Source organism: Pecten maximus, chromosome 6 (assembly GCF_902652985.1).
Source record: "Pecten maximus chromosome 6, xPecMax1.1, whole genome shotgun sequence".
Classification (NCBI taxonomy): Eukaryota; Metazoa; Mollusca; class Bivalvia; order Pectinida; family Pectinidae; genus Pecten; species Pecten maximus.
The window spans coordinates 23,800,554-23,814,770 of record NC_047020.1 but is presented as its reverse complement, the minus strand read 5'-3'; the positions used below and the strand labels follow the sequence as shown (position 1 = coordinate 23,814,770).

The window sequence follows — 14,217 nt, the reverse complement described above, 5'->3', positions numbered from 1 at the left end:
ACCTCAACATGCTATAGGCCCAACATCAACTCCCTGGGCTTCTTGGTTATTGAGAAGTTGTTTAAGGGAAAAAAGTTGACAACAGACGGGCAACAGATGCTGTACCATGGCATAAGGCCTAAAAGGCAAGTGAGCTAAACAACACAAAGACACAACCAGAGTTATATTTACAGTTAGAGTAGGAACTTGTGCCAATTTCTGAAGCAAGAATAAAACAAAATCCAGATTTGTTTATGAACGCTTTTTTAATAAAAATTACAAACAACAACCATTACAAAATAGCAATTGTGTAACAAAAATATATAGCATAATAATAACAATGTGCTGTTGTTGATGTCTACCTTGGGAAGTAAACATACCTAACAACTTTACTAACAAGTACAGGGAAGGGAAGATAACTGGAAACAGCGGGCCCAGCAGCAAGTCTCGTACTGATGCTGCAAATTATTTTATAGTGAAGCTGTCATTCATATGCTGACAAAACATTCAACCTTATTTCTCTTTATTCTTTAAGAGACCTTTTTATGATCTAATATCAGTTCTTGTAGTATTTTTTTCCCTTTTCTCTTCAGCTCTTACTTTGCAATATTTTAGTGTTCAGGCTTCTGTACAATATTTCAATACAATACAATAGTTCAATATTTTTCTTAATGCATCCACTAGGTCCAAAATCATTAATACAATATCAGTTGCATCCCTCTTTCCTTTCCTTTTAATGTTGCATCTTTGTAATATGGAAGCCTTTGAAATGTAATGAGATTAATATGAAACGGAAACTCATGACGGACAAAAACTAAATAAGACTGAAAAACAAAAATAAATATGTGTACAATATAAGTTAATTCTTAAAACAGCAGTAATTGAAACGTGTATTCATTTACAATGTATATAAATATATATCAGTTTAGATGGTGTTTACATAAAGAACCAGATAAAACATATACTAAATCTTGTGTCACTACAAATCACAAAAATATTGATAGGATAACACAGCATTAATCTACATTTGTATTTGATTTGTATATTGTTGTACATATAATTCATCACAAATCATCGGGATAAGACATGAGTGGTGTTAGGTTGTAGTGCCTATTGAAAATTCCCCCCCAAAAAAGTTATATTTTTATAATTTGAGAACAATTTGAAATTTAAATAACATATCCCACATTCCAGAAAAAAATGTCAAACTTTTCAAATTGCTAAATTTGGTTTGGTAGTTAGTAAAATCTGTTGTGGTTTGTTGTGAGGAGTTATGCAATGCATTGTGTACTACATGTATATGCTACAAAAAACTTGTACAAACTGAATTACCGGGTTAAATGATACATGCCAGTTCTACATTGTTTAACATTTTATCAAATGGAAATATGTGAGAATATACATGTTTATATGACATTCTCCTGATACCAGTTAAAGGGGAGTCGATATGATATTCTCCTGATACCAGTTAAAGGTGAGTCTATATGACATTATCCTGATACCAGTTAATGGGGAGTCGATATGACATTCTCCTGATACCAGTTAAAGGGGAGTCGATATGACATTCTCCTGATACCAGTTAAAGGTGAGTCTATATGACATTATCCTGATACCAGTTAAAGGGGAGTCGATATGACATTCTCCTGATACCAGTTAAAGGGGAGTCGATATGACATTCTCCTGATACCAGTTAAAGGTGAGTCGATATGACATTATCCTGATACCAGGTAAAGGGGAGTCGAAGACATTATCCTGATACCAGGTAAAGGGGAGTCTATATGACATTCTCCTGATACCAGTTAAAGGGGAGTCGAAGACATTCTCCTGATACCAGTTAAAGGGGAGTCGATATGACATTCTCCTGATACCAGTTAACGGGGAGTCTATATGACATTCTCCTGATACCAGTTAACGGGGAGTCTATATGACATTCTCCTGATACCAGTTAATGGGGAGTCTATATGACATTATCCTGATACCAGTTAAAGGGGAGTCTATATGACATTCTCCTGATACCAGTAAAAGGGGAGTCGATATGACATTCTCCTGATACCAGTTAATGGGGAGTCTATATGACATTATCCTGATACCAGTTAATGGGGAGTCGATATGACATTCTCCTGATACCAGTTAATGGGGAGTCTATATGACATTATCCTGATACCAGTTAAAGGGGAGTCAATATGATATTCTCCTGATACCAGTTAAAGGAGAGTCGATATGACATTCTTCTGATACCAGTTAAAGGAGAGTCGATATGACATTCTCCTGATACCAGTTAAAGGGGAGTCTATATGATATTCTTCTGATACCAGTTAAAGGGGAGTCTATATGACATTCTTCTGATACCAGTTAAAGGAGAGTCGATATGACATTCTCCTGATACCAGTAAAAGGTGAGTCTATGACATTCTCCTGATACCAGTTAATGGGGAGTCATATATGACATTCTTCTGATACCAGTAAAAGGAGAGTCGATATGACATTCTGCTGATACCAGTTAAAGAGGAGTCTGTGACATTAAAACTAATTACATTAATTAAATATATAAATGTTCACCATAATGTAGATAATATGAATGTGAATGTCAAGATCACCACCATGTAATTAGTCTTGATTCAGTCCAGATCACAAGCCTCGACAAGTTTAGACTAACATATAAATCATATAACCCAATAGATTCTCTAACAATTAAAACAAAATATGTGTGTCATTTCACATGTACCACAGGATTTACATAGATGTACATGAAAAGAAAATCTAAGTAAAACATTTCTTGGAAAATTTCCAAAGGGTGTTACTATTAAAATACACTTTAATCAACATGAAAGATATATTCACATTCCTATATATTGTCAAAAGCAGAGGAGACAGTTGGCATTGTTTTCTTCAATCTGTTATACCATTGTAGTCTTTATATCAAGTTAATTCCTACAATTGGACATACCATTGAATACAATGTAAATTAAGAATAGGAAAATCGAACACTATGTATATGTGTGATAATGCTGATGTTTCAGTGAGGAAGTAATTCACAGACAAAATTCTTGTTTAAGATGATTTCTTCTTATCATATGTAATCATATTTCACAGTGAATATTGTTATAAAAAAATCTACGTCACATATCATATATAAGTCTTGATGAAGAGTGGTTTGTTAAGGATATATGCTACCTTATATTCAATATCTGTGAAATAGTTACATTCATTGCAAATATATAATTATTCTTATTATCAACTGAGAGTTACTTTGTGCACTTTTAAAATGTGTCCTCAGATTAATAAGTTAGAATTACCATCCATAAACAACACATGTGTAAAACAATGTTAATTTGCACACAAACAAAACTCTTTTGCAATTAATTATAAATAATAGCACAGCAAAATAGCATACATCCTAATGTTACTACTATGTACTAACATCAACTGTTGTAAAAATAAAACAATAGTTTTTAATTTGTAAAAATAAAATCCTGGATGATACTTATATTACAGAGGAATGCAAATCACCCCATGAAAACATAACAAAAGGCATAAATGGCCTGTTAACTTAAACAAACATTGACAATACAAGACCATAGTAGCAACATTGAATCTCTCAATGATACAAAAATAGCCAAACTTGGTGCACTGGATGCAAAGGAAACATTTACTGACAGTATAATGCGGTGATTCAATAAAGTCACAAATTATTTTGATCAACCAATTAGATATCCAGTTACATCTGACAGTTGAGCATTTCATGCCAGATTTAGGAAAAGGCAATAAAAATTGCATTGTGCTTTAGGGATGATATTTATGAATATTCAGCTCCTTAACCAAAAACACAATATCAGGTAAACCAACATTAAGGTAAAATAAATTAATTTAACTTACACATTTTATTGTTTTTGAAAACACCAATGACTAGTGATATCTCAATTTTAGGAATATTCTAAGAATAGGCTGGATTAAACCTCAGATTATGATTTCTCCATGTGTTGTTTAGTCCTGAATTATCTTTATAGACTTGTTGGACCATGTACACATGTATAAGCTATGAAAACTTAACATGACCATAAATTGTCAAATTCATAACAGCGGCTCAGAATTAAACAATGACCCACAACCATAATAATAACAGTGAAATTGGCAATAGTTATGTCCATTCATCAAAGTTCATGTATTGCTGAAATCATGAAAGTAATTAGCTCAGAAAGTTGGTGTTCTGTTTAAGACTACTTATGATGAGGAACATTGGTTGCCCAATAGACAGATGCTGCATAATTGCATAATACAAGCTGTCACATATGACATGAGCTAACACAACAATATAATGCAACATAGAAATAAACAATTATAATGACAATGTTTCTGATAGATAGCACTACAAAAGTAAAATCAATTCCTTATGCAAAGCAAAACTTGTTCACAAGCATACACATATGTATGACCATCAATCATAAATCTCCCTATCACTACATACATGTAAATTGGATTTACAAATTCAGATCAAGGTAACAACGTGTATTTATTGAAGTCATGTTTTTCGTAATTTGCTTCCAAATGTGTTATTCATAATAACATTTTGGAACTATTTTTATGTAGCTAAATACAGGGACAACACATTCACAGGGCTACCATTGTAATATCATATCTACTTTCCAGGCCATGAATATATGGCGAAAATAGAGCTGCCATGGAGGTGATTTACAGTCTAAGGACATGTGTATTAATGGTTTTAGCATTAGGATGTTTTCACTTTTACACTCAATTGAGATCTGTAATATCAATATCTTAATATCATATGATAAACCTCAAGTCAGAAGATATTTATTAGGAGGCTAAATATTGTTCAGCTACAATAGGATTTAAAACAAAACAAGTCAAACTTGGACAAACTGACCAAAAATTTTCTATATTTTACAAAATTAGTCAAATTGTTCTATTTCCCATATCACTAATTCATATATTCAGTCCCTATCCCCCCATTCAGTCGACCTGTAGTTAGTCCCGCTCCTACTAATCTGGTTGTCCCAATAACCAGTCTACCTGTAGTTAGTCCAGCCCCTAATAATCTGATTGTCCCACTATCCAGTCTACCTGTAGTTAGTCCAGCCCCTACAAATCTGGTTGTCCAATATCCAGTTTACCTGTAGCTAGTCCAGTCATACTAATCTGGCTGTCCCACTATCCAGTTTACCTGTAGTTAGTCCAGCCCCTACTAATCTGGTTGTCCCACTATCCAGTCTATCTGTAGTTATTCCAGCCCCTAATAATCTGATTGTCCCACTATTCAGTCTACCTGTAGTTAGTCCAGCCCCTACTAATCTGGCTGTCCCACTATCCAGTCTACCTGTAGTTAGTCCAGCCCCTACTACTAATCTGGTTGTCCCACTATCCAGTCTACCTGTAGTTAGTCCAGCCCCTACTAATCTGGTTGTCCCACTATCCAGTCTACCTGTAGTTATTCCAGCCCCTACTAATCTGGTTGTCCCACTACCCAGTCTACCTGTAGTTAGTCCCGCTCCTACTAATCTGGTTGTCCCAATAACCAGTCTACCTGTAGTTAGTCCAGCCCCTAATAATCTGATTGTCCCACTATCCAGTCTACCTGTAGTTAGTCAAGCCCCTACTAATCTGGCTGTCCCACTATCAAGTCTACCTGTAGTTAGTCCAGCCCCTACTAATCTGGTTGTCCAATAACCAGTCTACCTGTAGTTAGTCCAGCCCCTAATAATCTGATTGTCCCACTATCCAGTCTACCTGTAGTTAGTCAAGCCCCTACTAATCTGGCTGTCCCACTATCAAGTCTACCTGTAGTTAGTCCAGCCCCTACTAATCTGGTTGTCCAATATCCAGTTTACCTGTAGCTAGTCTAGTCATACTAATCTGACTGTCCCACTATCCAGTCTACCTGTAGTTATTCCAGCCCCTACTAATCTGGCTGTCCCACTATCCAGTCTACCTGTAGTTAGTCCAGCCCATACTAATCTGGTTGTCCCACTATCCAGTCTACCTGTAGTTAGTCCAGCCCCTACTACTAATCTGGTTGTCCCAATAACCAGTCAACCTGTAGTTAGTCCAGCCCCTACTAATCTGGTTGTCCCTCTATCCAGACTTACAGTCCCTCTAATATAGGTGCCCCACTATTCAGCCTCATTCTTATCAAACCCCCACTATAATCCCATTGACTCACTATACTGGGTAGTTAATCCAGCACCCACTTATCTGATCATCCTGTTAAGAGGCATCCTTTTCTATACAATAGAGACCCATTAATCTTTCTCACAAACCAGACACTAATACTGGTGACCAAAGTGGCTGGATGTTTGATTATCGATATAAAATGTACAGGGTTACAGATATATCTATTGATTGTGTGTATGCTCCAACCAATTTAATTACAAATTATATCCTACAGATTTAGTAATTCTTACTTAGTTTTATAAAGGAGACACAAAGAACTTCCCAGAATTTTATAAATAAATGTTCATCAAATTTTGAAACTGTTTGCAAACTAGTTCCAGGGTAACCTAACATTTGTTCTCATAAACAGAAGTAACACATTTTAAAAACGTGGAAAGAACTGAGGAAGTTACTACAATGTATATATGAAGCTTGCTTTTAACCACTCTAAACATTGAAAGAGTTTCTGATTTGTTTGGAGAGGAGAATTTTATGAAAGGAAATTCAAAATTTTGCTTCCAACCATCAAGCAACAGTTAAGGCTAAGGTGTTATGGTTCAAAATATCTTGAAAACCTCATAACATGCATGTATTAATTGTGTGATCTGTATTAAAGTTTTTTGATGAGTATGGCCATGTGTTATCAGGGATGAGAGAAGCTGAATGTAAAAAAGTCTGAAATCCCAATTTGTAGTGTATTTTCTGTAATGAAATATTAAAATAACATTACAGCCAACATGTGAAAAAAAGTCTTAAATCAGACTTTATCTTAAAATTTTCAAGTCTGTGCTATAGGGGAAAATGGGTACAATATGATCCTGATGATAAAATAAGATATGGGTATGCCTATATGTGTTAGGTACATTTGATTTGTCTAAGACACTTATATCATAGCTGCCAGCTTATATTGATAACTGAAGCAACTCAATCTACATTGAATAAAAGTTTTTTTCTTCAAAAATCAGGAAAGACCAGTTTTAATTGCAATGAGGCCCATTTCAGAAGTCCCCCAAACTAACCCAACAGTAGCAAATGCAGCTTAAACCATCACAATTTTGTGGACAATGTCAATTTATGTTTTGTTTCATTAGAGAGCGTGCCTGATACTTATCCATTCCACCAATTTTCATTTTGATGCTCCAAAGTTATGACTCAATATGTTTTAGCCAATCAGCGGCTGTGGGGCCATCTGGGATTGTTTTCAGAAAAAATAAAAAGTTGTTTGCAGAAGTATAGGACGTAAGTAATAATCCATTGAAGTCTGTTAAACATCTGACTTATACTTTTCAAGAGCAGTGTCAAAATCTTTACAGTGGAAAAGGGAAAGAAAAATAACAGCAAGTATCGTGGTAAAATCAATAAGTCCCCAAAATTTGTTGACTTAATTTAAATAAAGGTTTCTTTCTGAAATATGGACTGAATTATCTACTGGGAACAAAAATGGCTGGATTATCTACTGGGAAAAAGATAGGCTGGATTATCTACTGGGAACAAAAATGGCTGGATTATCTACTGGGAACAAAATTGGCTGGAATATCTACTGGGGAAAAAACTGGCTGGATTATATAAAAATAATTATCTCCTGGGAACAAAATTGGCTGGATAATCTACTTGGAAAAAAAATGGCTGGAATATCTACTGGGAACAAAATTGGCTGGATTATCTACTGGGAACAAAAATGGCTACATTTTCTACTTAGAACAAAAATGGCTGCATTATCTCTATGAATAGTGTTGACGACTGGATTACTAGTGGTGACTGGATTACCAGAGAATGTGGATGATCTAATGGAATCAAAGATGACTGGATTACAATACTAAGAACAATGGTTGTTGGTTTATGAGTCTCTGTGTAAATACACTCAAAGTTATATTGCTACATCTAAATTTTGCACCAATGAACTGTCAGTGAAGAATGTTTGAGGAGTGATTCACTGGACATCACAACAATTTACCAAGTAAACAATTACACATAACAAATGGATGGATATTAGTTTTGATTCGGATGGCTGGTTATCATAGAAAATATTTTTAAATACTCTATTTATAAAGATATAATAACTGTTATTGATATAAAACAATGTAACATAAGGGCCAAGGGCAATGTTGTACACTTTGTAAATTGTCATCGATGACATAGTATAATTTTCATTATTATTAAAAAAGGAAAATAACAGTACTTCTTATATTTTACCAAGGAATTACATTAAAGCATCTGAGTAATATAAAGTGTTAGCCTCACAGTAGTGATCTGTTGACATTACATATTCTTTTCATATTTCGTTCTTGTAAAAACAAAAGAGTGCCTTACATTCTAATCAGATCTAAATGAAAGGAAGATGTTTCCTCTGACATTTCTATATTAAGATATTATGTTATGTTTCCTGTTATGGAAAACAAACTGAAACAAGGAATTTTCTCTGCACACTCCTGATATTAACATTTGTCTTAAGTAACACCATGTCATGGTAACAATTTATCTTGTACAACATAGCCCGACCTTTAAACACTAGAGCACAATTGTTGATGTTATCTGTCTTCCACTGCGACATGACCAATCAGGTAAATATTGTCATATAGATGACCAGCCAGGTCATCACTTACACCCTCCGCTGCCCTCCGAGTGTTCCGGATAAACTCTCGCTTGGACATTTTGTTTTTAACATGAGGACTGGCGAGATCAACTGACAGCATGATGAGAGAGAAACACAAGACAAACACTGCATCTGTAAATAGAGGGGAAAATCACCAAGATCAAACATATGTAGTGGCTAAAAGTTTTCATTTACATACACTTGATACTGAGTATTAATCTGGAAAGTTTCATATGAAGATTTTTATTTATAAAAGGAATAAAGTGGGAAATGTTTTGAATTTCATGAATAAATTTAACAACTAAACTTATTAAATATACACAGTAATACATGCTGCTGTTGAGATTTATATATACAGGTTTATATGACAGTCAATACCCCAATCATACATGTAAACCCTAGGTCAATGAATAACGATTTGGCTTGTTGCTCTTTACTATTGTCTCAATAAGGGGAAATCAAAGCAGTCTTTGTTTTACAGAAAGCCAATACAAAAACACTTTTTCATTTTCACCATTAAGTCAACACTATTAACACATACATTGTATTAGCATTTAACATTATATTTTATCAAAACAATATTATGTCCTTCGATCATGTATTTCATACACAATCTACTGAAAATTAAGTTTAACCAAAACATTCCTTGGTATTCTACATCTACTGTTATTGACCTAATAAGCACATTATGTTTGCAAAATCTCAAAATGACTGTGCTTAATAAAACTATGTACGGGTAAGTTTTGTATGTAAAATCAGTGGAAGAATAGCGACTCACATTTATACCTTTCATCTTATTGAAAAAAATCCAGTCTTTGGTTTAAAGACTAAAGATTATATTGGCAGACCTAATGGGGTATTTATGTTTTATATGTGTGTGTAAAAACGGTGAGCCCAACACGAGATTCATTCTATGGTCCGATTTATTGGAGAGTGTTGTTGACAAGTTTCCGCTATAGGGTAGCTGTCATCAGATTCAGGTTCTGATGACAACTATCCTATAGCCAAAATATGTCAACAACGTTTTCCAATAAATCGGACCATTGAATGAATCTCCATGTTGGGCTCACCGTTTTTACACACTCATTACCTGGATTTTTTGGTGAGACCTCATGTATACATGTGTATCCAATGCAGATTAGTCTGGATTGCTACAACTCTCTACCTTCTGGGACGTTGTGTCTCCAATCCCCTGTATTGATTTTAATGTTTCAATTAGCACACCCATCCTCTTTTACTGAAAAAAGACAGGAGTGCACTAATAGGGGTGTCTGGGCTGACTAGGTCAAATATGGCTAAAGTACTTGAAGAGGTACCTTTAGAAAGACCCAGTTGAGGATTACAGTTGCAGAACCGTTCAGAGAACTTCTCAATGATATCTGTGAGGTAGTCTCCCCTTTGGTCAGGGGCTGACACTTCACCAAAAAAGTTCCTCAGAGCGTTGGGTAAAAACTGGTTTTCGAAATTCTGAAGTTGCACCATTTTTGATAGAGCATCTCTCCTACAAGATAATGCACCAGAATTTTGAATATCATCATTTAAAATCATCTTCCTAGACATAACATTTTTTTTTACAATGAGAATCCATTCAAAAGAAAATCAAGAGGTGCATATAGAAAAGCAATATGACAACAAAGTCACTGCAAATGAAACTTTGAGCCACATTTAGAACAGGGCCAAATTTAACAGGAAAAGTATACTTGTGTGTTGAACATTGATAATATGGAAGGAAGAATACTAATATAACAGTACATTTTGCTTTAGTTTGAAGTCGTCTTTTTTACCGACCTTTGGTCCAGATACTCTCTCTTTCCTGGCTGGTCTGATCCTCTTTGTGTGATGAAGGAACCTCGCTATCTCCATAGGATTATCATTCAGCAAGCCATGTTGGAACAGGTACCTTGCACCCTAAAGTTTCCCAATCAGGCATAATAGGTTAACATCAGTTATCATTAATACATGTATTTACAAAACATGAGTCTTAATATCATAATTTTAACAACCATACCTGAATCTTTTAGCAGTAATGCTGATGTTTCCTCTATGAACATGTGAGACTAGATAAACAAATGTCAACTTTATTTTTGTTTATGCTGGAAGATTTGCCTTTTTATTCAGTATTCAATACTGATATAGCTCACCTCAAAAGGATCGAAGTTGAAGGTGAGACTGGCCTCATCCAGTAGGAGATACAGGCGTTTGTAAGTCAGGCCAGAGGGCTTCTTTCTGTAGGCACTAGTATATCCCCACGAGTCACGACATAATCTGATTAAAATTTACACAGTACATGTAAATGATGATATGTTTTACAAAACCATAGATAAATAGGACAAAATTTGGCCAGTTTATTGTTAACGAAGTTGTAAAAACAAAATGTCAAAAAAATAACTTTCAATGTTTAAATCAATTTCATATACTGTGTATTTCTCAATAACATATGTGATACCAGCTGCATGTTATATCAAACATTATCTCAGTGAACTGTTTCTGAGACTTAATATTAGCAGTTAATGTCATAACTGTCAAATCACAACTTTTCATGTACATCATATCTTGACTTAATTATACAGAATTATCATTATGTACAATGTATGTTCCAAAATAAAGAATTATACCATAATATTGTTAAATATTTTTCATGCAAACAGATTTCTTATAATCAAATACAAACTGTGTCATTCAATGCAAATTACCCGAGCCAGAGGATCTCATCATTTGCAAGATTTTCCCAAACACAAGCTGCTAGACAAAGATCGGTGGCATTGAGGTGGGAAAGAATGTTCAGACTAAGCTCTGGAGGAAGGTTCTCAATGTTTGGGAATCTCGTGATGACAGGGTCAGTCTGATTTTTCTTGCATCGATGGGGAGTATTGATGGGATCTTCCGTATCTGTCAGATCGGTGGGTCCGCAGTACCCCAGGCGGTCAAGTTCCTGTAGTCTACGGAGTGTCTGGCCCATCCTGGTACTTCTGATTATGCTCCTTTTGTGCTCCTAAAATAAAGATTTGTGAAGTGTTATAAAACATGCTTATATCATTCATTGGCAACTAGACAACTTTTACATATATATCTTGCATATTGCCGGGAATATCGGAATAAATGTTTGTCAATTGTTGCATGATTATATGTTATTCAGTATTAATTAAAGCTATAATGCACACCTATTCAATAGAATACTTCATTATTAGCAAATAAAATGCAATACAGCATGCAGTGTTTTGATTAAATATATGCCTACTTTCTAGTACTATATATCTACCAAATTTCTATATACCTATATACATGAATATGTTTTGAATACAGTACGCTACATGTATATAGGCTCATTAGGCTGTTTAAAGTTTAATGGGTTTTTTTATGAACAATAGGTATGAAAATGAGCTATCACTTGCAAGACTTTAATCTAATATTACATATATATATATAATACTGTTATAAATGTATCATATATGTTACATTATATGTCACTTTGACATAATTGTACATAAACATGGTTACAATTTAAGTTCTGGGTTACTAAATTCGTAAGCTGATACGACAAATTAAAATTAAACAGGGCTCGTCAATATTTCAATACTTCAGTTCTCCAAACCGAAAACAAAACTTTACTGTACTGTATGTCTAGACTTTTGTTTTGTTTATTTTTTATTTCAATTTTAGCATGCAGTAACTTTACTAGTAAGAAAGTGCAAATTTTAGGTCCTATATTTACACTCAAGTGTATTAGGCCTACTTTATAATATAACAATATGATTTTTCTCACTTGACATCTAAATAAACGCATGTCGAATTAGATCTTTCGGTATTCAACGAACTGATAAAATGTTCTCGGGACAGCTGCATTTGTTCCAGTGACCCACATAGACACACACCGACATAACAAATAAACACCTACCAATATAACGTTGTCTGCTCGTCTGTACGTGTCACTTATTGCAATCGGTAAAAAATACATGTAACTAACTTACCAGACAGGAAAAAAACTTAAATCCCCCGTTAAGGCCACAATAATCGGCACTCTACCCGTGACATAAATTCTGCTGTCATGGTCGAAATGACGTGGAAGTGAAGGAAGTCAACAGTGCGTTGTGATTATTCTCAGCACAGAGATTTTCTCTTAATCTGATTGGTCAAAATTAAAGTACGGGTGGATTAACTTTATCACAGGATGATGATTCTATATTTATACAGTGAAAACATTATTAAAATATATGCATCATTGTATTCTGGTCAAGTGAAGCGTTTCAAATTCTTTTTATGTCCCACATACATGTACATACCTTCATAAAGCACAGGGGCTTGACACGTTCATATGACCCAGAAAGAAAGAAATATTCCAGGGATCCGACCCATAGATCAATATTTGCCGTTGTTCCGGTAGTACATGTACAGCTTTGATTCTAGCTTTTCAGCTTGTAAACTTTTCCCTAACTTCCATGGGGGCGCTCAACAAAATTTGTGAAAATCAATTTCCTTTGATCACTCGGGGTCATATGTTACTCTAAAATTCCAAATGATGTTTCTGATTAGACTAGTTGAAAAGCCTAGAATCAAGATATTTGGCTTAGGTAAATTCCTTAAATGATGTCCACCAAATTTTGCGAAAGGAATATTATTAATAATTGCCCTGCATCCTTATTCAAGCTAGGTCACTACATTAGGGGTCAATTTATAGTTAAAATTTTAATACTCAATCAATTTCTTCTGGTTAACCAGAATGCCTAGAATCCAAATATTTGGTTAGAAGGCTCCTCGGATGATACCTAAAAATGTTTGCAAAAAGAAATGACTTAAATTTGACCTATATCCAAGGTTGTATAGGTCAAATTTGTCAAAATACAGAAACAAATTATTTTGATTTACTGAAAGGCAGAGAATCTTCAAATATTTTAACACATCTATAAGTGATGCAGGCCCATTGGACATCCTGTTAAATTTGTCCCCATAACCTTGATTATGGGTTAAGGTTATTTCTTAGCGCAAACTCTGCTAGACTTCATCCGTAGAAGCTATTACTATATATTTCGTGTGTAAATCATGATTATAGGTCATTCTGTTAATCAAAGAATCTGAATTTGGTGTCCGACTTCTTATATTTCGGATCGTACTGTAGATAGCTGAATATTATAACTGTATGCCTTTTGGTTAATCAGAATAACTTGTTTGAAGAGTTAAACAGATCTGACTCTTAATTGTGATCTTGAATATCGAGTCAGTTAATTCATATATGCACCAAGGACTCTTGACCTTGATGATTTAAGAAACACTTAAGCAGCACATCCATTGTACCAACGCCCTTACATGCAACAGTCTTTTGAAATATTAATCATGAATCACTTTTGACAATAAGCCATCTAAAAGGACCCTTTGACCTATACAGAACATATCAGGTAGCTTAGATTACTAAACTAATAATGTTGTTTAAAGCTAACATATGTATTTGACCCCTGTGACCTTGAAATAAGGTCAAGGTAATTT

The 14,217-nt window shown here is 34.5% G+C and overlaps 1 protein-coding gene across 1 annotated transcript; it reads right to left on the bottom strand.

The window, feature by feature from the left end:
- Positions 1-226: 226 nt before the first annotated feature.
- Positions 227-12,825, bottom strand: LOC117329296 (F-box only protein 8-like). Its single transcript, XM_033887177.1, is given in 7 exon segments — positions 227-8,871; positions 10,056-10,240; positions 10,528-10,550; positions 10,552-10,647; positions 10,881-11,004; positions 11,433-11,731; positions 12,708-12,825. Coding segments are annotated over 6 exon segments (891 nt in total). The 5' UTR covers positions 11,699-11,731; positions 12,708-12,825; the 3' UTR covers positions 227-8,674.
- Between the last annotated feature and the right edge of the window lie 1,392 nt (positions 12,826-14,217).